This window comes from Drosophila navojoa, chromosome 2, assembly GCF_054131105.1.
Source record: "Drosophila navojoa isolate 15081-1374.11 chromosome 2, UAZ_NAV_1.0, whole genome shotgun sequence".
NCBI lineage: Eukaryota > Metazoa > Arthropoda > Insecta > Diptera > Drosophilidae > Drosophila > Drosophila navojoa.
This window is the reverse complement of record NC_142890.1, coordinates 12,882,536-12,909,837: the sequence shown is the minus strand read 5'-3', so window position 1 is coordinate 12,909,837 and position 27,302 is coordinate 12,882,536. Positions and strand designations below refer to the sequence as shown.

Sequence of the window (27,302 nt, the reverse complement as noted above, 5' to 3'; positions counted from 1 at the left end):
ACTTGCGAATCGTTGAAAGATATTTGTAGCTTATAGGAAATCGTTGAGCAGTAGATTAAAGAATTTCACTTGCTTTTTATCCTATGAAATTCAGTTTGAAATATTATTATCAAATACATTTGATGACATCTTTTTCGATGGAATTCTAATGCTCGCTATATTTCGATTTTCAGTCTATTTCTAATTCAAGTACATGAAATAGCACAAGAATTTTAATCTGTTTATGTCTTTCTATTATCTACCTCTACCATGACTCCCGACGTATCTACGTAAATTGAGTATAACAAATATAATATATAACAACAAGATAATTTAATCAGTTAATTGTTTATCATCTATTGTGATTTCTAGTGTTTGCATGAATTAACAATGTTCTCAATGCATTGTCAATGCGATTTGGCTTGGCTCATCACACCTGACAACTGATAACTCGCTGGAAAACAACAACAGGTGTGCCTTTTCCCCACATAACTGATTTGCATATGCTTTGATATGCTTCATTCTCTCTCTCTCTCTCTCTCTCTGTTGCCCATTTTCCCTCTCTCACTCTATCTCTCTCTCTCTCTGCGGCCCGACTCTCGCTCGTATTTCGCGTTTGCGCTCTGCGTTTATTCAGCAAACATTTCTTGCTCTGAACCTCTGCTCAGAGCTTTTTTTTTGTTGGTTTTGCAAAATGATTTTCAGTATTTTCAGCGCCTTTGTCGGTTTAAGTGGCCAAAGGAATTGAAAATTGGGCTAGGCAGGAGCTGCGTTTGGCATCTTCTGATTGCCTGGTCACCAAAATTGTCGTATTTTGCTGGCTTCCATTGACCGTTTTCAATTGCTAGAAAATATTTCTGTTTGAGTTTACAATTATCTGTCAGCCCCTTTCCTCAGATTTTGCATGCCTAATGAATAGAAGTCAACAGGAAAAGAATTGACAGTTCGTGTTATGAAAAGTCAGTAACGAGCATAACCTAGTTCCAATGGCAGCGAGTTCAAATATTTATGCTGAAGAAATGCACAGCACACTGAAAACCCTGCACGTAGACTGCAGTCATCCAGAAGTAAATTCTGTTTTCATTTAATGCTTTTCCGATTGTTGAGGAGGAATATCTATGATTTCAGAATCATGCTCAAAGTGGATGAAGAATTAAACTTACTAAAATTATGACTGAATTTCAAATTTGCAATAAATTGAATCTGATTTTTGATTTCTTAACAATTTAAGTATTATTATTTTCTTTTATAAATTGAATTCCATTTGATAAATCTTCTCTAAAGCTGTGTGTTGTCTGATACCAATGCGCATTTATTTCTTTAACTTTTCATATAAATATTACATTTTGAAGTTTGTAATTGAAAAGTTTGGGAGTTACTAACTTAAAGTTGATTTATGGCGCTAACGCCAGTTCTCGGCCACTTTGCTTTGCTGACTTGCTTCTAACACAGTTTTCGTCCGTCTGTACAGGGTATTAAAAATATTGTGATAGGTGAATGAATTTTCACATGCCGTCTGTCGATTGCCAGCCTTTTGTTTTGTGCCACACATCAATCAAAATGCCATTTGGGCAGGCATGCGATGCGACCCAACTTCCGAAACCTTACATTTATTTTTTCTATTTTTTCGATTGAGCCCGAAATGCTTCTGCCAGCTGGCACGGCACGTGTACCTTTTTAAAGTTGGCTTAAAGCCCGCAAAATCTCTCAGTCGCTGTCTGCAAACTATCAACAAGTTTTATTTGCGGTCGTTCCTTTTTTGTTTGTTGTTGGGGCTACGCAATAAGAAGGTCGCCAAAGTGATGCTAAAAAGCGGATTAGGCGAACAAATGGCCTGCGGGCGAGGCTCCAAGTTTTGAGTAGCATGTTCGTACTATTTAGAATAAATAGCTATGGGGCCATACAGACTTGGCTTATTGTTAATAATTTTTTCGAATACATCTATAAAAAAAAAAACGAACTATAGATAGGCAACATGTGTAGGTACAAAATAAAACATTTCTCTTTGCTATAATAAGAATCAAGCAAAATTCAGCTATAAAGTACTTGACTTGGGAGAAAGTTGTTTTCAACATTCCCTCTGATTGCCGCATGTGAACCTTAACTAGAGGATGGCCAAAAATAATAGAGGTGAAGTAAGTTACGCGTTGCCCTAATCCCCATCGCTGACACATCCAGCCAGTGAAACTGGCGGCAGCAAAACTTTAAGAGTTCGGCGTGGTCGCAAGGGTTTGGCTGCCAGTCAGTTAGGCATCTATCAACAACAAAATAGGGAAAAAAAAAACAAAAACTACACTTTAAAACTTTAAATGAGTTTTTGTGTGGCGCAAAGTTTGTGCCAAAAATCAGGAGAAATCTCAGCGAGGGAAACTGGGTAGATAAAAGGGGGGGGGGGGGGGGGGGGGGGGGGGGCAGAAAAGCCAGGCAGCCGCAGCCACAGCAAATCGCTAACAATTTATCGACCAAATCGCAGGCGTTGACAGTCTGGCCAAAAATTGAAAATGGTCTTAGCCAAAGTTGTGACAAGTCTTGACCAGAGCCAAGATAAATACAAATACAAACACAGAGTAGAAAGTACACAATACACAGTACACAGTACTTAAAAGAGGTATATATATATATATATATTTATTCCAAAGATTCGGTAAAAATAAAATACAAGCCACACAGCTTAACAAGCAACAAAAAGCTTGCGCAGCCCGCAACAAAATAAAAAAATCTCCAAGCAACAGCACAAACAACAATGACCACATCATTATGACATACTTTCCGTCTAACCAAAAAACGCGAACTCCATTGCAGTTTAATCTATGCAAATCCAAAAGAAAAACTAATTTTGTGGCTTTCAACTTCATGAAACTCAGATGAAGCCTTTCCAACAACGACGACGGCGACGGCGACGGCGACGGCGACGGCGACGGCGACGACGATGACAACCGCAACTGCAAACAAAGACTGTTGAGTCCACGCAAATTTTGCAGTAGTCTCTGTGTACTTTAGTTGGCAACAGGAGAGGAGATTTTTGGGCGTGGGAATTATTATTGGGGTGCTTTTGTTTTTGTGTATTTTCATACTGCCATAAGATAACAAGCGGCGAGTGCATCATACTTGTATTTCAAAGAGGCTACTCTGCAGCCTCCATCAACTTATTCAAATTTGAGATGTACAATCTTTAATCTGCTTTATTAAATTTCAGTTTAATTAACATTTGTGAGAATTTCATTTAATTGATTTTCATAAGAATTAGTCGAATGCGTACTAATGAGCTATGAAATAAATAGCCCTTTGGGTATTTCAGCAGACTTTGTGCTGTTCTCTAAGCCTTCACCAAAGAAGCAAAGTTCAAATCCAATGAGAGAGAGTGTTAGTGGAAGATGATCAACTAAGGGATACCCTAAGTGCAGTGACATTTGAGTTGGGTCGAATGGGTGAAGATTTCTAGCGGATGATCTATTGAATACTTATTTATCAAATTTAAAATGATGTATGAAATAAAAGTAATTTCTTTATACTTTCTTAGAGAAACTATAATGCCATATAGAAATGAGTTACTCTTGATATCAGTAACAAAGTTCATACATGTGTATGGGATAATATTCGTGACACATTTTCAATGACATAATGACTTGTCTTGTCAATTAGACTCTACTGTATATATTATGTATCAGGAATTACTAATAATTAGGAATTACTAATAATTAATATACAAGTTACTTTGCCAAAAACAAAGAAGACTTCTAGAAAGTACAAAATTTTAACACTTTGTGAAAGCTTTTAAAAAGTTTTTGTTTCATGTTACCGCAGTCTATATACCACATTTTGCTATTAACTCAGCTCAGGATTTGCTGGTAATCAAATAAAGGAGATAATATCTTATATAATACATAATTTAAAATTTAAAATGTATTTGTATTTTTAAATAAAAATATGCAAATGATGAAAAATATTATTGAAATGCATCTTCTTATATATATACATATATACATAAAATTATCAATATTTCTACTTAACAGTTTGACTTAACTCATTGTTGAGCTTAATTAATATTTTAATGTTCGTTTATTGGCAACATCTTCTGCTGACAGAAATTTCATTTGCCTCAAACACTTTGTGCGCAATTGCGAAAGTTAACTCATTTTCCCGTCCATTGACTCCGAGTATGCAAACGCTTATGCACATTTTGTATTTTAATGCGCTGCACTTTGGCAACGGGGTCAGATATACATATATGGCTGGACAGTAGCTGCTATTATTTTTGCTGTTGCTGCTGTGTAAATATTTTGCAAGTAAGCAAAACATTTGTCAAGACATCGACAGACAGACAGACAGACACACAGATAGATAGATAGATAGAGAGACTGACAGACAAGCCACAGGCGATGGCAACGATGTTCTGTGTCATCAAACACATTCAGTCAATGACTCGTTCCATGTGTGCTAGGAATGTTTGCTGGCAATTGCGTTTGCTCTAGCCAGACGCAATGAAAGTGCTTATTTAAAAGCATTTATTAGCTTTTAAGATACACACATTAAGGATTTAACCAACCCACTAAAAGATACTTTCATTATGCAATGCGAATGCTGTGGTTAATATCATCTGAGATACTGTGAATAAATTTGTTTAATTGAATTTCATGCGGTGTTCAGCCATGCAAAAACCTCTCGCTCTTTGAGTGACTCTCTGCATGTGTGTGTATGTGTGTGTGTGTGTGTGTGTGTGACCCACTTGTGCGCACTGCTGTGGATACTTTTTTGTTTCCCATTTGTGGCGAGTCGAAAAGAGTTGGCTCTGGTTGCAAGCCAGCCAGCAAATTGAATAATAAGTGTATTCGTAATTAATTGAATTTATGCCGTCATTTCCAACTCTTCATAATAATAAATAATAATTGAGTACGCCAAATGTAAAATTTATATTAGTTTTCTGCCATAGAATATTAGCAAACCAATTCGGGTATACAAGTTAAATTGCATTACGCAAATGAAAAATATTCATATTCCACTATAAAAGAGAGCAGCCTAAAAAAAAGTTGATGTATTTTTTAAAAATTCTGTTTTGGGTCAAAGAGTTGTTCGGGTATTTAAGCTTGTTTTTAGTGTTGTTTGACAACGCATTTGTGTGGCTAAAAACATTTATATTCCTGGCCGAAAATTCAGGCAGCAAATAGAATAGTTTTATGCCATTCGAACGAAATGCTACAGCTGCTGTTGGTGCTGCTGCTGCTGCTGCTGCTGCTGTTCTGATTTGATAAAATGCGAAAATGAAATTCAAGCATTTTCGGTTTATCCTATTTTATGCAAATATAATAAAAATGCTTTAGCATGGCGATTCGTGCGTATGTTTGCATGCATATTTTATTGCATACTTTGCGGAGCGCTGTGTCAAACGACCTCGCCTGCAGCTTGTATGGATGACAGCCAAGCACGCCCCCTCCCTCGGTCTCAGTGGGAATGCCTTTGCATTCAAAAAACGCATAATTAAAAAGTTTTATTTTCAGCACTTTTTACGCCGATGCGTAGCGCCGAGGGCCTGCCCCTTTGCCCAAAAACAAACTGGCGACACCATATGATAGCTCTCGGGCAAACCTTTCGGGCAGCAGTTCAGCTTTGTTCATTAAATGTGGACTCGGTGCAACTGCCTTGAGGACGTAGCAAAATTAAAGTTAAAGTTGAACGCTTTGAATGTTTAAGAAATAAAGCGGGAAAATAAACTCGATATTTCTGCTATTAACTACCTTGTTTTAATTACCAGGGAGCAGAAAAAATGCTTCGCCAACAAGCAAGTCACGCAAAAAACTTAGCGCTCGAATCGCTAAAGCAAACCACTTTAACGCTTTAGTCTAGAACTTTTCGCTTTCGACTTTTAACTTTTCTTGTACCCTCTAGCCCAACCTAATTAAAGGTCAAGCGGGCTAAGCGAAACTGTTTAATGAACTTAAGCTGTTGGAAAATCAACGAAACACTTAAATAAGGACTTTAAGTGCGTAATGTACAGAATTTAAATGCGAGATTATTTTTGTCCATTAATCTTTGACATTCTTTACAAACTCTATCATAACATTCTATATTACCAGCTTATCATAACAAATATATATTTTTTTTATTTATAATATATATAATTTAGTTATAAAAAAATACTATACAAAATACTTTAACAGAAAAACTGAAAGCCGATCGAAGGCTGAAAAATTCGCTCCATAGTTTGAGAGCTTTGTACTGTTAGCAATTTTGCAATATTCCCTTTCAGCTAAAGTTTCTTTTATTATTTTGTTTTTGGTTCATGCTCTAACATTGGTTTTTACACATTTATAGAAGTTTTTCTGTGTTATTTCGTTTACCCTAGAGTAGTAATAACTTTACTTTAAATAGACTTTTTCATTTCAGGTTGATTGAACTCTTGTTTTGATTAGCTGCTTAACTAATATTTCAGTATCTTAATTTAAAGCACTCCGAATATGCCACATAAATTCACTAAGGGGTATCTCTGCATTTGAACTCTATTATATAAGTTTTTACTATTTGTCGTTGTTTTCATTTTCTCGTTTAGCAAATTGCTTTTAACGAAATCGTACAAAATGTGTGTTTGTATTTTCCTGGACATAATAGTTGCATAATACACACACACACACACATACACACACACACACACACACATGAATTCACAAACATTTTCCGGTTACACTGCGTAGTTATAGTTGACTCTGTTTGTTCCTCATACGCAGCGTTGGCACAGCGTCGCTTCGAGCAGTTTTGCATTAATTAGGCCAACGTTTGCATTGAAGTTGCATGCCAACATGCGACTGTTGCCATCTACCGCTAGCCGCTTGCATGGCTGTGGCTATTAAAATGCGCCAATCGAATTTTCAATTAAAATTGGGAATTTTCTGAACCGCAAACGCTCGAATTTTTGGCCAAATACCATTTGCCATTTCAAATCCTTCTCTTATGACAACAACAAAAGATGAGAGGCAAAATCGAAAACTGATGCAGCCAGCTGGCTGCTTTCAGTGGGAGTAGCAGGTGTCGCATAGCTAGCAACTACATCTCTCCCTCTTTTGGCTGGCGGTGCTGCTGCAATCGCATCGTATTGCATTTAGCTCAGCGCGCTGACAAAGCTGAAACAGAAATCTGCGAACAGCGAACTGCGAGCTGCCAACTGGCCAAAATGGCAACCGGCTGGCCGACAGCTGGCAAATGGTAACAGCGACACGCGCAGCTGCCTTCGAATTGCAAAAAGTGCCAGAAGCGCAAGAGCGAGAGCTGGAAAACTTTTGCAAATGAGTTAGACAGATTAAGGCGGGGAGTGGGGCACAACTTCTAGGGAACTTCAGAAAGATGGGGCAACGGCACGGCCTTGGGGCATTTACACAACTACAGTCATAATTATAATGAATTATGAAACAATAACTCTGCCTAATGGATCCGGCCCCAGGCCACATGCTCAATACGCTTCTCCGGCCGGTTTTTGGCACTCACGTAACTAATTGACAAATGATGATAAAGTGTCTTGGTCAGTGCCCAAACGACTTGACTTTATTTTTAAGCATTCTCATTTCATCCTGATGCGGCTCGACGCGCCGCTGTCCATGCTGGACGGTGTTTTCTTTCGCGATTCTACTTCACGCTTTCTGGCGCTGGCCTTGCCGCATTTTACATGAAAATCTGATAAGGCTTTGTTTCTGACGCCGGAAACGGATGTTAGCTGCCAGACCGAATGGACACTGGCATGACTGGCATAAATTGGACTCGAGAGTGGCATGACGAGCAGATTTACACTATTGTGTGAATGCAGGCAACTGGTGTGTGATGCCCACCAATGGGGTTCATATATCATTAAAGCACATTTAATTTTTAATATTAATATTGAGTTGTTGTCAGACTACCAGAAATTGTACGAATTTAAAAATTTACCAATTAAATGTAACAGGAATATTTTCTACTTTGGATCCCTTATCAAACGTCAAATTATATTTTCTTTTTACCTTAGAGTATTTCGTGTTTTGTGTTCGTTTCGCTTTGCGCTAAAATCCGTTCGCCTTTTGACCTCTTGTGGCGAAGCGAGCAAATGAACAAGTATTTGCATGAAGGCTGCATAATGTTGACCCTTAAATTTTGACCTTTTGTTTTATGTTGGTCGCGACTCCCAATGTCACATGTTTGCCGCTGAGGCTTAATGTTTAATAAGCCCTTTACCAGAACTCTTGTTGCTTTTTTCTTTCTGTTTTTTTTTTTTCAGGTTTGCATAATGGTATTGTGTGTCGTTGAGTCATTAAAAATTTACATTTCATGTTTATTATGCACAAAGCATAAATATTTACAGAATACAAGGTGTAAAGATCCTTGTTGAAATATTTATGTATTGTATGAACGTTGCGCCTATTGCAGGCGTCTAACCATAATTTTGCAAACACACAAAATCGAGCAGAGTTGAATATTGGAAAAATAATATTATTTATAGTATGAATGTGAATAATTTAGCAGGTAAACTTGTATTTATTTATCAAAATGATTTATTTTCTATCGCAAATATCCCTAGGGCATGGTATGGGAGAGCGTAAGGGAGGGTCACGCTCCTCTGCTGACCATTTGAATCAAATTTCTGCCAGCAGGTATTTGCTTTATACTTAAGCTTTCGTTCTTAGTCACTTTGTTTCCTTGCGACTTTTTGCTTAATTGCCGTTATGTCTTTAATTAAAATTTTGTATTTGCGTGAATTTGATACCTTTTTGGGTCCCACTCCTTCCGCCTCACCTGCTTATGCCCACAAAGTATTGCAAATGCGTCAACAGGGTATATTGGCATTGTACAAATGTATCTATGTATATATTTTTGCTCAAGGCTCTGCAGCTAGGTCTCCTCAAGAATGTCTGTCTGTCAGTCCTTCTGTCTGTTATTTAATATGAGTATGGGCTGAAATTTAAAAAATCTCTTCAAGCTTCTTTAACATGAATTGAGCATATTACAAGCGCTTAAACATTTCACATTTAATGCAAAGGTAAAAAAAAGAAAATAAATAATTCCGAAAAATGCACAAAAATTTAGAATAATTCCAGGGAAATGGGAAGAAATTAAGGTGTATATAAAAGTAAAGTGTAAAGTGCCTGTGGCAAGCGTGATTAAATATTTGTGGGTATGAAAGGAAGCTAAGGCTAAATCGTTTATAAGCATAGAGGCAACTGATTAAGGGTATCTCACATTTGCATACTTGCGATTAGAGAACTCTTTGTTGTTCATATCTTCCCTTTTTCCGTATTAGAGCGCGGGTCATTAAGCAGGATTGATTACAGAGTCTAATTTACGCAACTCAACTCATCCCTACCCATTAAAAGCTTCATATTGCTCCCAACTCTGCTTATCCAATCATATACCAGCCTCCGTTCGAAATCAAAGTCCTTGAGAGAAGCAATAGCAACAGCCCGAGTGCCTACTTATAATTGTTGTTGATTATTGTTCTTGTTTCAGTATACTAATTGTGAGTAGCAAAACACATTGATGGAATGCTAATCAAGAGTGCAGCCTAAGCTGCTTAGGCTTTGCATATTCGCAATGCTAAGCATGTGTGCAATTTGTAGCTAATACATGAGCCTTAGTCTGTCCTAATTTCTTGGGTTTGATTAATATGTTTTAACAAATAATATACATGTACTCTGAATATCTATAAAAATGACTTATCAAAGATATTTTACTCAGAAGTCATTCAATTGATTATGCCCTGTTAAATGAGTTGCATCAAAAAAAACTTTTATTGTTAAATGTATAAAAATTTGTTGTCTGTTACATAAAAAATCGTGAAAATTTGGTTATCCAAATGTAAAATGAATCTTGATTCATTTGCCGCGTTAATTTCCGGCTTTGACAACATTTTCAACAGCATCGCTGCAACGTCGAGTCATTCATCATGAAAACTATTAAAAGCTGAAATATTGCCAGATAGGCAAGGACGTCCAGATCAACGAATTTCGCTCAGCATATGCCAGACTAACTGTTGCCATTAGGGCCTCGCCCCCATATCCAGACACACCGTCTTTAGATACACTTCCAGCTGATGCACTACATGCAGGGCGAGTGTGTGATGTCCCCACGTAGCGCAGTTATAGCTGCACCAAATGAGGCTTAAACTGCTTGCATAAATCGGCGCTGAATGCAAATAGGCCGCAAATGTATGGCTGGTGTTGTTGGTGGGGACGTGCGTTAGTTTCTCACCTTGATTAGCCGTAATACGGGCAGTAGCAACACGGATAGCAGCACGGGGTCATACAGGAATTGTAGTACTGGCAGGGGTCGTAGCCCCTGCCCAGCCGCGGCATCGTCTCGAGCGGTGGCATAATCATCGAGTTCATGAGTTGTTTCTTGTGCTCCTCGTAGGTGAGTCCGTCGGGTGCCACGACGGGCGGGATTGGCTTCGGGTTCTTTGGCTGAGGGTTGTTTGGATCCCATGGCTTAGGCAGGGCACCGTCTTCTCTCAAATACTGAATAAGATCAATACCCTTCTTCTTGCGTGCAATCTCGTTTTTAATCGCATCTTTGGCCGCTTGCTTAGCATCTTTAACTGCTTTAATATCTTTATCACGCATGCGAACAGGGATGGGAGCGGATTTCCCAGTTCCCTTCTTCTTAAGACCGGGGAACGATTTGTCGAATAGTGCTCCCATTCCGCCAGGGCCGCCATGGCCGCCACCCATGCCACCACCAGCACCGCCTCGTCCGCCACCACCTCTACCACCACCAGCGGCGCCACCACGCATGGGCCCGCCATGGCCGGAGCCCCATATGCCGGGTGGCTTCGGTCTTCCACCCGGAGCCGCAGAGGCCCCGTGTGGTCCACCGCCGCCATGACCAAAAAGGCCATCCTCAAACACAGGCTCTCCAGGCTTGCCAAACGCTGTGCCGGTGTACCGATCGCCTGCAGCACAGTCGTAGACGCGCCAATAGGGATCGATCACAGTTGGATATTTCGGAGCTACTTTCAAGTCAGCCGCGGCCGTCTGCGTTTCATGGTTATGCGTCTTGGGCTTGACATACTTCTGGGGCGATGCCGCTGGCGGGGATACATCGAAGTCGAACTCCATCTCACTGTCGCTGGTGTCCGTCAGCACCAACTGAGCGACACAGCTCTCCATATGCCGGCGCTTGCACTCCTTCTGCAGCGCGGCCTCCAGGCACTTCTTCTCGAAGATATCCCGACATACGCACATCATCAAGGGCTTGTGACAGGTGCACTTGCGGAATCCCTTGGCTTTGAACTTCTTCTTGATCTGGCTGAGAGCCACGCCCAGGTCACTTTTGACCACCTTGAAGACAATCGGCTTCATGGTCACATGCGGATTGTCGAGGGCGCGCAAAGTGATGAAGATTTCGCCGTTCTTCTTGCGCAAATTGAGAATGGGCGGCTGGACTTGCTTCTCTAGGTCCATTAGTTCCTTGCACTTCTCGGCGGCCAATTTCTCAGGTGGGCCCTGTAAGAAGAATTTCATAATTTTTTTAATCGGCTTGCGCACGAGCCCTGGCTGCCAGCCGTGCTTGAGTGCCTCTTCGCTGGCGTACCAGTTCCAGCCGTGATTGGCCGGTATGTTGGGCACACGGTTCGCGCATTTCTTGTGGGAGGGAGAAATTCTTCGATTGGGCTTGGAGGATCTGCGTTTGGTCGGAGCTTTACGCTCAATGGGAGCGCGTGTAGGTTTCTTCTCACCCTTGCCACAGGTACCGGCTTGCAGTCGCCCTGCCTGCATTCTTTCCGCTTTCTCTTTCCTTGCGCACTCCTTCTGGACAACGTCGAAGGGTTTGATATCCTTGATATTATTTAAGTCGCGTATTTCGGAGAGTACGCGCGATAGAAATGGACGAGAGTCTGCTTCATTGACGCCCACCTCAGACACTTCCTCGTCGGAGTTCTCGTATACGAGAGACTCCCTGGGCGGCTTCTCAATGTCATAAAAGTCGGCCACCTTTTCGCGAACCCGACAAAAGGGGCACAATTTGCCGGCCCTGCAAGTGCACCGACATTTCCTCGGATTCTCCTCAGCTGATGGCGTTTCCTCTGGCGGCAGATGAAGATTACTATAAATCAGATCGTCATCGGGTACTATTATTTTGGGCTTTTGAGGCAATAGCATTGGCTTTAGGCCGCACTTGGGGCAGGCGGCCAATATGGGAAGCCACGTCAAATTGGTGAGGCAAATGGGACAGAAACGTTTTTCCTTCAGAAGTTCATTTTTCCTTTCACTTAGTGTGTTGTACTCTTCCGGATCTAGCGGTGGTATGCGCGTGAAACATGGAAGCCGGAGATTACTCTCCTCGAGAGGCGTTCTACAGGAATTGTAGTGCATATTTAATGTGCAAGGATGGCCGAGCGGGTCAGGGGGCCCTCGGCAAGGCGGTCGTAATTTCTTGTTATGATCCAAGCTGTCCGTAATTGCGTCAACAGTATCGTTACAGTCCTGAGCCATTTCCTATACACACACACAAATCTCGTTAAACATCATCTGCTGAAGCTTTTTACTCTATTCATAGTTACCTTCACTTCACAACAGATAGCATTGCCAACTGGATTATGAAGAAACCTAGGTGCAGGCGGCTTGCATCTAATATTCTCGTTTGCGAAACTTTGAGTGCCGAATTTGAGATATTGAGAGTCCTCAACGCTGTCTAATGCACCTAGGCAGGGATCGGTGCACTGCTGAGACTCGCTCATAATAAATAGGATATCCTTTTCGTTGATACTTTTGTCCTTGAATAGCTGGCACGTGCTCTCCTTCCCCCTGGCAAATGTTATAACAAGAATAGAAGCTCTTTACTCCTAAGCAAGATCGTTTACTCACCTTTCCTCGTCGACACATTTCAGCTGCAGAGAGCACAGCATTTCTAGTCTGCCAACAACTTTCCCGTCGCGCTCAACCGTACAGGACTCTGTGAGGACCAATTGCTTCATGCTGTCCCCTATGCCCTCCAAGTCTTCTGGACGGAAGCGAACGGCTCCCATACCAACTAGAAAGTCTTCATACCTTATTGATACGGGCACTCCGCATTCCTCGAGAGTCTGGCGGAGAACGGTCGGGTCTATGCTGACATCAGTGCTATACTCGGGCATGAGCTCGGGCACATTGAGGCCACTCTGTCGTATTGTTATAAAAGCATTGCAAAAATTGACCTCAGCTTGTATTTTTTGCAGATCCTGAAAATCTGGATTATTTAACTCAAGACTAGTCAGCACTGCATTAAAGCCAAAAGTACAGTTAGCCATTTTTTTTTATTTAAAAGTGTGCGAAATAGCAAAATGGTAAAAATAATTTATTGTCAATTCTCAAAAAAAATATAGAATTTAAGGCACAGCAAATTTTAAATGAATAATAATGAAACAGAATGCTATGCTGATACACCAAATATCTCTATGATTTTGATGGCTTACACAAATGCTCACTACGAAGTGAGTGAGTGAATCATTCAAATGATATCAATCGTTTTACCATGGTAAATTCGAAATAGCTAAAGCTATTTATAGTGCGACTTTACGCTGGTAATTCAGAAGATCATTTAAGTTCTTTATATGTAATACATGAGCATTGTTGGTTCGAGTACGTTCTTTTGACACTCATGCAGCCCGCTAATATGTATGTATGCAGCAGTATTCATTTGGTATTTATATCCAAGTAAAACGAAGCTAGAATGATTGCAGCAGGAGAGAGGGTTCCCATTGGTTACTTAAGGCTCGATTGCAACGAGCTCTACCTATCGTCGGGCTCAACATTTTAGAGCGATTGTAGTGACTGAGTGAAACGCGTCCTATATAAAGGGCATCAGCTGCAGCAATTCTTTAGTCGCTCAGGCCTGGTGCGGGCCAGTTGGCAGTTATGTAAAGTGAATGATCGTTCAGCTATGCATTATAGACTAAGACGAAATATTTGAAGGAAATACTTAGAGGCTGCACCTGGAGGGCATATTTAAAAGAAATTCCTAGGGAAAATACTTAGAGAACATATTTGGAGAAAATCTAAAGCTCTGAGGCCATTACGGAAATAACAAGCTAAACTGATTTATAATGACTTTTTATTACATATACATATACATTGCATTTACATATACAATAATTTATGTTTAGAAATTGTTAAAACGAGAACATAAACATTTAGTGGTACGTGTATTCTGGCACTCGTTGCCCTTACGATTGGCGAGCTCGATGGGAGGTGAGCGAATTTGCAAGAAAGCGCGTTGTCTCTTCTGTAAGTCGGTTAGGCCATCCTGTATGAGTAGAGGCTTTGGCTTAGTAAAGGAGCCGCTTTTCTTCACGTAATGCATGTCCTTATTTTGTTTACTCTTTTCTATTTTGTTTTCCTTGTCTGCAGTCTGGGAGTTGAGTTTATTTTTGGTTTTCATCGCCAAACGCTTGGGCGTTGCTTTCGGCCTGCACTTGGAGTCGCATTCCCCGTTAGCCGGCTGCTTGTTTAAACCAGGTATTGCCTGAACAGCCATCCCGCCAGTAAGCCGTCCGTCGTTGAGAAGACGACCCTTAAAGCTTGGGGCAAACAAACTTTTGATCAGCTTTTGCTCAGGTTGAGCACGACCAATATACTCATGAGTTTTAAAATCGCATTGGAGCGAGCCACTGCTGGTGCTCCCCGGAGTAGTATTCCCTTTATACAGCCCGCCGCCCATTTGTCCAAACATCCCGTCCTCAAGCACTATCGCTGCCGGCCTGCCGAAGACTGTGCCAGTGTATCGGCCATTGGTAGCACAGTCATAGACACGCCGGTAGGGATTTTGCTTGAGGGGATATCTGGGTGGGGTGCATAGACTAACATTCTTCACCTGGGTGGCAATATTAGCGGTCGGGGGTTTCAGAATCGCGGGAGACTGCGCCTCCTGAGTCGGTGCTGTCACGTGAATGTCAAATTCCATTTCGCTGTCGCTGGTGTCTGTTAGCACCAGATGGTTCACACAGCTTTCTATGCCTCGACGACTGCACTCCTTTTGCAGAGCTCCCTCGAGTTTCTTTTTCTCGCAGACGCTGCGACAGACACACATCATCAGCGTATTGTGACAGGTGCACTTGCGGTAGCCCTTGGCCTTAAGCGTCTTCTTGATCTCGCTTTGAGCGGCGGCCAAGTCGCTCTTAACAATCTTGAACACAATCGGCTTTACTTCCGCTTCCGTGTTGTTGACAGCGCGCAGAGTAATGAAGATTTCGCCCTTCTTCTTGAATACGCGCAGTGTGGGCAAGTTTTGTTCATTCCCATTCTCATTGCATGCGACGTTCAGGCACCTGTTGAACGCATTGCGCTCGGGCAGGTATTGCAAAAAGAATTTCATAATCCGTTTGATCGACTTGCGCACGAAGCCTGGCTGCCAGCCGTACTTGCGGGTCTCCTTGCTCTTGGTCCAGGCCCATCCGTGGTTTGGCGGCACGTTGCTGGGTGGCTGAGCACAGAACTTGTGGCCGACTCTGACGGGCAATCGCTTTTGCAAGGCAGTTGCTGAGACGGTTTTCTCGACTTTTACCAATGGCTTTGCTTTCGATTTGGGCTTGGCACTCGCATTCAAGTTGTTGTCCTTTGGTTTGCATGCCACTGGATCGCATTTGTCTTTCAACTCATCGGACAGCTTAGTGGCATTGATGTCGTACAGATCGCGGAGCTCGGAGAATACCCGCGTCAGATGTGGGCCGCGTTTCTCCAACGTCTTACTTTCCATGCAAATGTTCTCGATCGTGTGCTCTTTGGCGCCAAGGCAAGGAACGGGCTTTTCATCCTCATGGAAAATATCAGCGCAGAGTTTACGTATCCGGCAGTGGGCACAGGTTCTTCCGTTCTGGCAAGTGCACCGACACGCGGGCTTCAGATCTTTTTCCTCAACCACAACTGTAGGAGTTTGCTTACTGCAGTAGTCCTCAATAGTTTCTGGCGGCTTGCCCAGTAAATCCTTTAAGATTTCGTCAGCCGTTGGCGTCTTCTCCTTGTGGCACTGCTCAATGGCTGGCACAGGCTTAGCACCGCAATTCACGCATGCCGCAAACTTGGGCAACCACGACATGTTGGTCAGGCAGATGGGGCAGAAGCGAGTGCCCTTTATGTCTGCATTTTGCTCATCCACTAGGACTAGCAGCGGGTCGTACAAATCGTTGTTGCTGTCCGCGCTGACTGGATCGTTTACAGAGAAGTGCATATTTGGGGTGCTACGACTGTCTGACATAAAGCCAATTGCATTGCTGCTTCTTCCAATGGACTTGCGGGCAGACAGCTTGAATGGATGGAAGTCGTTTCCTCCCCTTGCGACTATTTCCGTGAATCGCTCAGGTCTGCGGCCCAAAGTCTGTGAATAGAAGAAAAATCTAAGCGGCGAGCTCTTGTAAATTTGTTGTATGTGTAGCAACCTTTATGCCACAAGTGGCGCCACTGGTTGCGGGTCTATTCGGGAAAGGTTCCATGGGTCGAAGAGGATCATTTTTTGGCCCTGCACTTTGGTACGATCCTAATTCGAAGCGCAGGTTGTTGTCGTCTGGCGGCAGTACATCTGGGCAAATATCGGTGGCCTTGGGGCAAGGCAGGACATCTCCCATAACGAACAGAATGTCTTGCGGGTGAATGCTATTCTTTGCAGTTTCGTTGTAGTCCGGTTCTCGCGGCCTGAGATGAAACGCAACTAATTCGCTGATTTATGAGTCTGACAAGAGATCTACATACTTTGTATCGGTACATTTCATGTAGAGGCGACAGAGTACCTCGATTGTGCCGGCAACTTTCCCCGCCAGCTGAAGCCTGCAGCTGCTGGCACACAGTATGTCATTCATGTCCGCATCGATGCGATCAATGAACACGGGCGGAAACCCGATGTTTCCCAATCCGATAACCTTGCCTTCGTATTTAACGACCACTGGCATGCCATACGCTGCTACATTCTGCCGCAAGATCTGGGCATTGCTGTTGAACTCGAAGGTTGATTCGCCCTTGAAGTCCTTCACATTAATCCGACTCGATGTTATCTTCAACGGCTTGTTGTCAAAGCAGACATCCACTTGCAACTTCTGGGGATCTTCAATCTTGATTTCTGTTGTCTTCAAATAGGTGACGATCACATCGAGCATATAAGTACACGCCTCCGTGTCCATTCTTCACTTGCTCATTCAATTTTATTCAAACAAATAATTTTAATATCAAACGGCTTGCTAAATCTGATCTGTGCATAAACTCAATTGAAACACAATAAATCTGTAGTCTCTTATTATTTTATTGTCAAAATTTTTAAATCAAATGGTGGCTTGATTAAAAAAAAAAAAATTAAAATTAATATAAATATTTAAATATATAAAATTCTATACCATCTACACAGCTGCTACGCTCTGGCTTTGGACTTCTGTGTCTTCGACTTAGCGCCCTTACTCATCATGTACTTCATCATTTCTGCTGTCTTTTTCTTGGCCATTTCGGCCTGGGCCATCTTGGCTTCTTGGGCGGCTATCTCGCGAGCCCGATAGTAACGCTTCGTCATTCTGACAGGAATTGGATCGCTTATGACTCGTGGTGCTTTCGGAATGCCCGGAAATGATTTTCCGCCCGGCACGCCCCGACCGCCGCGCATCGGACCACCAGGTGCTGGCCCCCAAATAGCTGCGTTTTTCGGCTGGGCACCAGGGGGCACTCCATGTGGACCCCCCTCCTTGTAACCAAAGAGCCCATCCTCAAACACGATTTCGCCAAAGTCACCAAACGCCGTGTTTGCAAATCGATCGCCGGCAGCACAGTTGTAGAAGCGGCAATAGGGCGAGTACTTGATCGGAAATGGTTTCGGTTCCGGCACAGGTTTCCTTGCTGTCTGCATGCCAAAATTAACTGTGGATGGCCTAGGCGAAGGCGGCTTAGCCACGCCTGCCGGCGTGTTCACATCGATATCGAACTCCGCCTCGCTGTCGCTGCTGTCCGCCATCACAAGCTGATCCACGCAGCTCTCCATGCCACGCCGCCTGCATTCGCTCTGTATCGCCCGTTCCAGGTATTTCTTCTCCACGACATCGCGACAGACACACATCATCACGGAGTTGCGGCAGCTGCACTCACTGAAGCCCTTAGCCCTCAGCTTCGTTTTGATCTCGCTGAGTGCGACGGCCAGATCGCTCTTGACCACCTTGAAGACAATGGGCTGCATCTGCACATGGCTGTTGTTTGTGGGCCGCAACGTAATGGTGATTTCGCCGTTCTTCTTGGTCACGTTGAGCACTGAGGGCCCACATTCATTCTCCTCGTTGCTTCTCAGCACGTCCATGCACGTTCTACGTGTGGAGCTTCTTGTCGAGCCATATAAAAAGAAATTCATCAGTTTTCTTATTGACTTGAGTATGGCGCCGGGTCTCCAGCCATATTTGCGTGCCTCCTTGCTGGAGGACCAAGCCCAGCCATGGCGCCGTGCGACAGGTCGTTTAGACTTCACGCAATGTCTGTGAGTTTTACTTTTATTCGATTTTCGCTTTCGACTCTTACCACTAATGATATTTGGTGGGGCTCTTTTCTTAGCCATGGGCTTGGCTACTTTTTCTACTCCTCGGACTTGCACAACTGGAGCGACTTCGTTCTCTTTCTCCTTCTCCCTCTCCGGCTGAGCACATGTCTCCTCGTTCGGCTGCTTTCCCAAATCAATGTCATACATATGGCGCAGCTCAGAGAAGACGCGTGATAGAAACGGACGATAATCCGTCGATTTTTCCGTATCTAAACAATAATGTTCGGGATCCGAATCGGTGTCCTCCTCGGATGGCATTTGGACATCTGTTGACCTGGGCTGCATAATGTCCGGATATTGTTTGCGCAATCGACAGTTGGCACAGAGCTTGCCATTCTTGCATGTGCAGCGGCACGTGGACCTGGACGACTTTTCCTTGGACGACTCGTAGGATGGCAGCTTACACAAGTCGTCGAGGGTGGCCGGCGGCTTGCCTAGGTAATCGTTCAGTATTTCATCAGCTGTCATTCGCCTGGGCTTCCGCTCTTTAACGATTGGTATCTGTTTAATTCCGCACTTGGGACAGTTGGCGTATTTCGGCAGCCACGACATATTATTCTGGCATACAGGACAGAGGCGCACCTCGTAATTAGGCTGCGAGCTGATTGCACGGGGCGGTGCAGCTGCACACATGTTGCTGCTGTAATTATATGGAGAGTACTGGCTCGATGACAAGTTCGACAGGGCCAGGTCTATGGGACTGGGGGTCGCCGTTGAATGTGGATAGCAGCACGGTGTACCACAGGGACTTTTCGAGGCACCCGCTGTTTGGCGGGATGTGCTCTTCTGACTCGCGAGCTGAGTAATTGAGTCGATTATTTCGCCGTACTCAGTTGCCATTTTTCTCAAGTCCTCGCATATGGTGGGGCGCATTAGGTCGTATTTAAAAATCTCTTCATGCTTAAATTGAGTTGGCTCAACATCGGAATAGCGTCCCAGATCCAGTTTTATATACTCGTCCTCATCTGGCTGCCGTGAATCTAGAGCAGGCAAAGCAGAGTAGGGGTTGCGTTGTGAGTCGCTCATAATAAACAAAATATCCTGCTGATTAATGCTTTTGTCCATATCACGAAGGCAACTGTTGACGTCCATTCTGCAAAGAAAAGTTTTCCATCAGATATGATAGCTCTATTAGGAACACTCCCGACTTACTTGGGCTGAGCTTCGCATTTCATAACAAGCCGACAAATCAGCTCTAGGGTGCCAACGACTAGCGATCCCTTCCCTATAAAGCAGGTATCCATATGTTGAAGCTCCGGCATGTCCTCGTTGATGTTGTCAATGATGTCCTGGGGAAAACTGATCTGGGCGGTGCCAAGAATTTGACCCGAACACTTTACAATAATCGGCATTCCACATGATTCTAGACGCTTGCGCAGCTTCTCTGGTGATTCAACGAATTCTGTACTTGAGCCGTACTCAAATTCTGGTACATTAATTCGACTCGAAGTTATCTTTATTACTTTATTGTTCAAAGTGACCTCTACACTAATGTTGTTTAGTTCCTCATTGCTTACATACGGTGACTCGAATTGAGTTACTATAATATCGAAAACAAAATTACATGCCATGTTATATGATCTCAATATGTCACTTTGGGCAATTTCTGGACTCTGGATATACTAGAGGAAATAACATACAAACGAAAATTTCAAATTTATTGTAAATTTTTAAAATTCAAATTTCGATGACTGTGTACACTTAAACATTACAATGGAAACAATAAACAATATTTCCATTTGTGCACCATATACACATAAAAAAGCAACTATGATGAAGTAAAGTTAGCTTTGAATTTCTTCAACAGTATTATTATTTTTAACAGCATGTTAACAGTAAAATAAATAACAATGGATTGTTCTTGAATTGATGAAACACTTCTGTTTATAGTCCATTGCGGCATACTTTGATATTTTACAGATTTTCGTACATTATACAAATAGCTTTTCGCCTCAACCATAATAAGTCCATGGGGAGCACCATTGCTGATAACATTGATTGTAGTTTTGATAGCATTGTGCAGCGCAAGGGTCGAAGCCCCTTCCGAGTCGGGGCGCTAATTCGATGGGCCACAGGGGAGCCTGTGACTGGGAGCGACGCCTACTTTGTGCCGCGTCTTGAGCATCTGGGCCAGCTGTAGAGCTTGACTTGGACTTAACTTTCGTAAATGCGCCATGCCCTTTTATATAGTCCATCATATCTATGTGTTTATTCGCTGGGATTGGAGCCGGTGGTTTTATTTTTTTCATCCATTTCTTAGTTAACTTTACAGGAATTGGCTTATTGCTCGTTGCTTCGGTACCCCGTTTTTTCGCTCCGGCAAACGATAGACGGTTCACTTGGCTAACTACATTGTCAGAATCTCGCACAGAACGGGTGCGCGCGCCAAAGTGATTCCTCCATAGATTAACACCGTGCGGATCGCCACCCATGTGCCCAGAGAAACCTTCCTCAAACATCGTCTCTCCTGGTGCGCCGAGGACTCTGCCCGTGTACCGACCACCGGCAGCACAGTCGTGGGCACGCCAGTAGCTACTATGTTTGATTGGGTATCTAGGGGGAATCTTTCGATTAGTATTAGTTATCTGGGTAGCATGCTCAATGGTCCGTCGCTTCAGTGTCGCCGGCGTCTGCTGCGCTCTGGCCGGCGGAGAGACATTAATATCGAAGTCTGCTTCGCTGTCGCTGGTGTCGGTGAGCACCAGATCGTCGACACAACTTTCTAGGCCTCGACGCCCGCACTCATCCTGCAGAGCGGCTTCAAGTTGCTTTTTCTCAACAATGCTGCGACAGACGCACATCATCAACGACTTGTGACAGGTGCACTTGCGAAAGCCCTGGGCCTTAAGTCTCTTTTTGATGTCGTTTAAAGTCACAGCAAAATCGCTCTTCACTATCTTAAACACAATAGAGCTCTTCTCCAACTTACCGTCATTCACTGCTCGCAGAGTTATGTAGGTTTCGCCTGCTTTCTTACTCACTTGTAGAATCGGCGGCAGATGTTTCATTTCCTGCTCGGCTTGCAATCTGTCCCTACGCATATTGGCTTTTTCAGCGGGCAGGTAATACAAAAAGTAGTCCATTAGCTTTTTGATGGGCCGGAGTATTGCACCTGGTTTCCAACCGTATTTGCGGGCCTCCTGGGTAGAAGACCAATCCCAGCCATGACGACGCGAGACCAAAGCCTGCTGTCTCGCGCAGGCTCTCTGAGTTGTCCGCCGTCTCTTTGTTGCATTCTGATTCCTATTGTCCTTGAGACTCATGTTTGAGCCGTTGAGTTGTTTATTATCCCCAGATACTGTTTTTTCTTTTTTAGGAACGGTGTCTAAATTTGTATTGTTTTTTCTCTCCTTACACTGATGATCGAGCAGCGAACGGTCTCTGGCGTCCTTTACACTATACAGATCGCGTAGATCGGAAAATACTTTGGCCAAATGTGGACGAGAGTCCTCAGATTTTACACAATGGTCGGACGGCTGTTGCTTAACAGACACTTCAGAAGATTTAAAGATATCAGAGCACAGCTTACGTATTCGGCAGTGAGCACACAGTTTGTTTTCGCAGGAGCACCTACATCTGGACTGGCGTTTTTGGGTAACATCCTTTTCAATTACCCGTTCATTGGGATCGGCCGACCAATCTAGTGTGTTAGCCTGGGGCTTACCTAGGTAATCCTTCAATATTTGATCGGCCGACAGATTATTCGTGTCGTCAGATTCATTTTTAACCGGTATGGACTTGACGCCGCACTTGGGGCATGCGGCGAATTTTGGTAGCCAGGATATATTGTTCAGACAGAGAGGACAGAAACGAATGGGCTTTATCTGTTGGTTATTTTCATTAATGACGATCATGTCTGGCGGCTTCGGACGGCAGCAATCAACGAGCTTGTCAGAGGTTAAGTCCGAGCTACGGTGAGCTACGGATATAACAGGATAGTTTTTGTCTCTTGAATTAAAACCTGAATCACCGCAACCACTTTTCAAATTTATAGATTCAATAATGTTCTTGCAGTCCTCTACCAATTTCTGCAAGAAGAATTGTGCATCAGGAAGTTATACAAAAGCCAATGTAAATTAAAAAACTAGAACCTTAAGTGGCCTGAGGGCGTCAATAACATTATTGTTATTTATAAAAATATTCGAGTACTTTTCTTCATCAGTATTCACGTTATAGCGTTGATAGCGTTTCAAATCCAAGTCCAGGCATTTATCGAAATCACTCGATTCCCATTCCTCTACACAAGGCTCGCAGCTATTGTGACAGTGCTGTGAATTGCTGACAAGGAACATGATATCCTGCTTGTTAATGTTATTGTCTAGCGGGCTTCAAAGATGTGTTGAGCATTAATATTAGCTCTATATATTCGAAAGATTTACTCACTCATTATCGCATTTCATAATAAGACGGCAGCGAATATCTATCGTACCCACAACTCGACTTTGGCTCACGATCTCAACGGACTCTGTGTGGATGAGGTCACACATGTCTCTCTCAATACGTTCGATGTATCTATCAGGAAAGTATATCTGAGCTCTGCCCACAACCGTAGAATCGTTATATATGGCCATGGCCAGCCCACACTGTCTGAGGGTTTCGCGTAACCTTCTTACCGACGCGCTGAATTCTGTGGCTGAGCCAGCCTGAAAATCATTTACATTAATGCGGCTAGATGTTAGGCATATTTCGTTTTTATAAAATTTTGCCAACACTTTCAATTTACTGCCATCATTAACAGCCATGTTGGCCACATTTAATTTTGTGACGACAATGTCGAAGAGAAAGCTATTAGCATTCATTGTGTCTTTTGTGCGATTGGGGTTCGTTAGCTTCTTAAAAGATGCAAATAAGTCCCAGAAGAGCGAGTATTAAAAACTTGTAAAATAATTTTGTTTGTAAAACAATAAATCGTAATTCGTGTGACAAAGTAAGAGATGTTGACTAATTTATATAGTATAAACTAAATGTTGCGATAGGGAAGCTATAGCACAAGAATCCCCCGCTCCTTTCACAAAACTTTCTCTTGATAGCTCATGGAGTACAAACTCTAATCCCAATCCCATTCCGAAGAATTCAATTATGATATATAGTTTATTGTAAAAGTTTATTCTAGACAACTGAACGTTGGCATTTTACTGGTATTTGAGTGCTACTACTGATAGGACCAACACGGATAGCAACACTGGGCTGCGCATGGATGGCAGGGATTGTAGTAGCATTGGCAGGGATCGTAGCCCCTGCCCAGACGCGGCATACTTTCGAGGGGGGGTATGCACGTGCCCAGTAGGGCGCGTCGTTTGCGTTCTCCAGCCTGGAGTCTTTCCTTCTTTTCTATTTCCTCCTTTAGCAAGTCCTTGGCGGTTTTCTTTGGGGGTGGATTGTTCGGGTCCCAGGGTTTGCTAATAGCGCCATCTTTCATTAAGTAATCAATGAGGTTAACGCCCTTCTTCTTTTTGGCTATCTCGTTAAGCTTTGCCGCTTCTTTAGCCTTAGCGGCCTGCTTTAGCTTCTCATAGTGCTTTTTGGGCATTCGAACTGGGATTGGGGCGCTCTTGCCTTTGCCTTCTTTATTTTTATTACCGGGGAACGATTTGTCTTTAAAGAGGGCAGCTAGTGGACCACCTGGTCCGCCTAGTCCGCCTGGACCCCCTGGACCGCCTGGTCCGCCTGGCCCTCCTCTGCCACCTGGTCCTCCTCGTCCGCCTGGTCCCCCGGAGCGTCCACCACCAGTCATAGGTCCGCCCTGCCCGGAGCCCCATATTCCTGGGACCTTCGGTCTTCCACCCGGAGCAGCAGAAGCCCCGTGTGGTCCGCCGCCCCCGTGTCCAAAGAATCCATCCTCAAACACAATCTCACCCGGGGAACCAAATGCTGTGCCGGTGTAGCGATCGCCCGCCGCACAGTCATATTGACGCCAATAGGGACCCAGCTTAGTTGGATACTTTGATGGTACTACTGAATCCTTCTTGGCTGTCTGAGTGCCATTGTTCATAGTGATGGGCTTTGAGCGCGGAGATGCTGAAGCCGCTGGCGGTGACACATTAAAATCGTACTCCATATCGCTCTCACTGGTGTCGGTGAGCACCAGTTCGTTCACACAGCTCTGCATTCCGCAACGTTTGCTTTCCTTCTCTATCGCCGCTTCGAGATGCTTCTTGGCTATCGGGTCCCGGCAGACACACATTCTCACCGTATTGTGGCAGGTGCACTTGGGGAAGCCCTTTGCTTTGAGCTTCCTCTTGATGGCGCTAAGAGCAACGGCTAGATCACTCTTGACTACCTTGAACACAATCGGTTTCATTTGCACAGTTCCATTGTTGATCGGTTGCAGTGTGACTAGGATCTCGCCATTCTTTTTGCATACGTTCAGAGTCGGTGTCTCTTCTTCTTTCCTCATTGCTTCTTCTTCTTCCACTTTTGTGCAGGAATTGAAAGCAGTGTCATCTGGAGAGTAGCGTAAGAAGAAATCCATCAGACGCTTGACGGACTTTTTGACAAATCCTGGACGCCAGCCGTACTTCCATGCCTCCTCCCTTAGGCCCCATGCCCAGCCACGATTACGAGCGACTACCCCTTCCGACTTCACGCAATTCTTGTGCAGGTTGCTAAAAACGGGTGGCTTGCGTTTGATTGGCTTATAACTTTTCGCAGTTTTTACAGTCTTATTGACCGGTATTTTTTCCAACGAGCATGTTTCTCCTCCTGTTTCGTCCTGTTTCATTCCACAATTATTAATGCGGAGCGTGTCTTTGATCTCGTATAAGTCCCTCAGTTCAGAGAACACACGCGCTAGATATGGCTTACAATCTTCAGAGTCTTCATCTTTCACACAAAAATCTTCGGAGGATTTCGGTTTAACCTTGGGGCATATCATCTCATTCTTAGTAGCTTTAAAAATGTCCGCACAGAGCTGACGTATGCGGCAGTGGACACAAAATTTTCCACCCTTGCACTCGCACTTTTTCGAGCATTCGTCCTCATCGTTTCTCTCCCTTTCCGCTTTTTCGCAGGGATCTTCGCAATGATCAGCATTGGTGGACTTTCCCAAATACTCTTGTATGATCTGGTCTGGAGTCAATTTTTTCTCTTTGTGCCGTTCCTCAAGCACCGGCATTGCTTTGGCACCGCACTTGGGGCAGGCAGCCAGCTTGGGAAGCCATGACATGTTGGCCAGACAGACGGGACAAAAGCGTGGTGGCTTTATAAATGGCTTATTTAAGTCACTGATTGGGGCAGGTATTAGCGCGGGATCGCAGAAATCGGGACTATCGTCTTGTCGTGCTGGTATATACGAAAAACACGGACCATACGCATCAGCCAGTGCTATACTATCCTGAAAATATTGGCTCGGTATATTACAAACACCATCCAGTTCTGGGCCTTCTGGCACCCGACAGGGTGGCTTGATATCCTTGGGTTGGCCTACGCGAGCGGTAATAGAATCAACAATCTGTTCACACTCATTTGCCATTTGCTGCAACAAAATCAAAGCTCAATTCCAGAGTCGTAAGGAAATCACTCGTCGACTTACCTTGAGCTCACAACAAGCCTTTGATCCTGTTGGCTTATGTGTAAAAATTTCTGATACTCTCTGACTCTTGCCGGTGGGGCTACGATAACGTCCTAAATCTAGTGTCAGCCTCTCATCACCTTCATCTGCATCCAACGCGTCCTGACAGGGATCACAAAAGCTCGGACATCGCTGGGTATCACTCAACAGGAACATGATGTCCTGCTTGTTGATCGCCTTGTCCACATTACTCACGCATGGAGTCTGTACCTGACTGTAAGAAACATAACGCATATAAGGTCAATAAGAACCAACTATGCACAGGGATTCACTCACTTGGCCAGCTCATCGCATTTAATGATGAGGCGACATAGCACTTCTGCTCTGCCAACATACTCGCCTTCCCTTTCAAAGGGGCAACAGCCCACATACATTAAATCTGACATTCCTGCGTCTATAGAATCTATTGTCTTTTGAGGCACAGATATTTGGCCGGTCCCGATCACCTTATTATTATACGAGACCGTCAACACTATGCCGCAATCCTCAATACTCTTACGTAATTTTTTGGGTGAAGTTTTGAGAAGCACTCCGGCACCACTTTTGAAGTCTGTTACATTTATGCTGCTCGCTGACAGATTCACTTTTGCATTGCCAAAATTCGCGGTTACTTGCGCCTTACTGAAATCTTTAATTTCGGGACTTTCCAACTGGGTAACGACAATGTCGAGCACAAAGTTGATGCTCTCCATTGTGCAGTTTGCTTGATTGCTTTTAGATTACAATGAAATTTTAGCTCTGGGTCTGTGCTTTTTCGAGTAAAACCAAAAATTTTGAAAGGGGTTCTCTTGCAATGGTATTTAGTACATTAAATTTAATTACAATTTTTTTTTAGTGTTTTCTACATTAATTTTTTACAGACAATACTATTGCATTACTTAAGAATTTTTCAAAATCTGATTTCTGAAGCTCTGGATGTGTACACGTTCTAAATCAAATGCTACTATGATAAAAATAATACATTTGCTTGCCGTCGTTATCTACGCGGCTAGCTTTTCTAATCAAATCAAACTATACGTATATATATTCCAATTCGAATACAAACCCATTTTGATGACATTTTAAAGCATATTTTCGAGCAAGATAAACAATAAACAAATGCTTAATTTTCTTTTAAATATCTTATTATTTTTGATTAGTATCTAAGTTGCCTTCTATACATATATCATCAACTTTCTTATGATTCTTAGTCAGAATTGAATAGAACAATGATAAAAATTTAGTTTTGCGCCCTGCAGCGGTGCTCCATCTGGCTCTATGTATGGACCAGTCT

At 43.4% G+C, this 27,302-nt stretch overlaps 5 protein-coding genes across 5 annotated transcripts; all 5 read right to left on the bottom strand.

Moving 5' to 3' along the window:
- Positions 1–9,696: 9,696 nt before the first annotated feature.
- Positions 9,697–13,375, bottom strand: LOC115564780 (uncharacterized). Its single transcript, XM_030389477.2, has 3 exons — positions 12,795–13,375; positions 12,491–12,734; positions 9,697–12,425 (listed from the first exon to the last, which is right to left on the bottom strand). The coding sequence occupies exons 1-3, from the start codon at positions 13,214–13,216 to the stop codon at positions 10,185–10,187; spliced, it is 2,907 nt and encodes a 968-aa protein (XP_030245337.1). The 5' UTR covers positions 13,217–13,375; the 3' UTR covers positions 9,697–10,184.
- A 654-nt stretch (positions 13,376–14,029) lies between these two features.
- On the bottom strand, positions 14,030–17,083 carry LOC115564778 (uncharacterized). The gene is made up of 3 exons (XM_030389475.2): positions 16,650–17,083; positions 16,340–16,592; positions 14,030–16,278 (listed from the first exon to the last, which is right to left on the bottom strand). Exons 1-3 carry the CDS (start codon positions 17,072–17,074, stop codon positions 14,068–14,070), a joined length of 2,889 nt encoding a protein of 962 aa, XP_030245335.2. The 5' UTR covers positions 17,075–17,083; the 3' UTR covers positions 14,030–14,067.
- Positions 17,084–17,175: 92 nt separating this feature from the next.
- Positions 17,176–20,198, bottom strand: LOC115564777 (uncharacterized). Its single transcript, XM_030389474.2, has 2 exons — positions 19,612–20,198; positions 17,176–19,552 (listed from the first exon to the last, which is right to left on the bottom strand). Exons 1-2 carry the CDS (start codon positions 20,028–20,030, stop codon positions 17,299–17,301), a joined length of 2,673 nt encoding a protein of 890 aa, XP_030245334.2. The 5' UTR covers positions 20,031–20,198; the 3' UTR covers positions 17,176–17,298.
- Positions 20,097–23,393, bottom strand: LOC115564775 (uncharacterized). The gene is made up of 3 exons (XM_089256247.1): positions 22,843–23,393; positions 22,551–22,785; positions 20,097–22,487 (listed from the first exon to the last, which is right to left on the bottom strand). The coding sequence occupies exons 1-3, from the start codon at positions 23,256–23,258 to the stop codon at positions 20,412–20,414; spliced, it is 2,727 nt and encodes a 908-aa protein (XP_089112373.1). The 5' UTR covers positions 23,259–23,393; the 3' UTR covers positions 20,097–20,411.
- A 140-nt stretch (positions 23,394–23,533) lies between these two features.
- LOC115564781 (uncharacterized) lies at positions 23,534–27,035 on the bottom strand. Its single transcript, XM_030389478.2, has 3 exons — positions 26,306–27,035; positions 25,991–26,243; positions 23,534–25,933 (listed from the first exon to the last, which is right to left on the bottom strand). Exons 1-3 carry the CDS (start codon positions 26,719–26,721, stop codon positions 23,612–23,614), a joined length of 2,991 nt encoding a protein of 996 aa, XP_030245338.1. The 5' UTR covers positions 26,722–27,035; the 3' UTR covers positions 23,534–23,611.
- Positions 27,036–27,302: the final 267 nt, after the last annotated feature.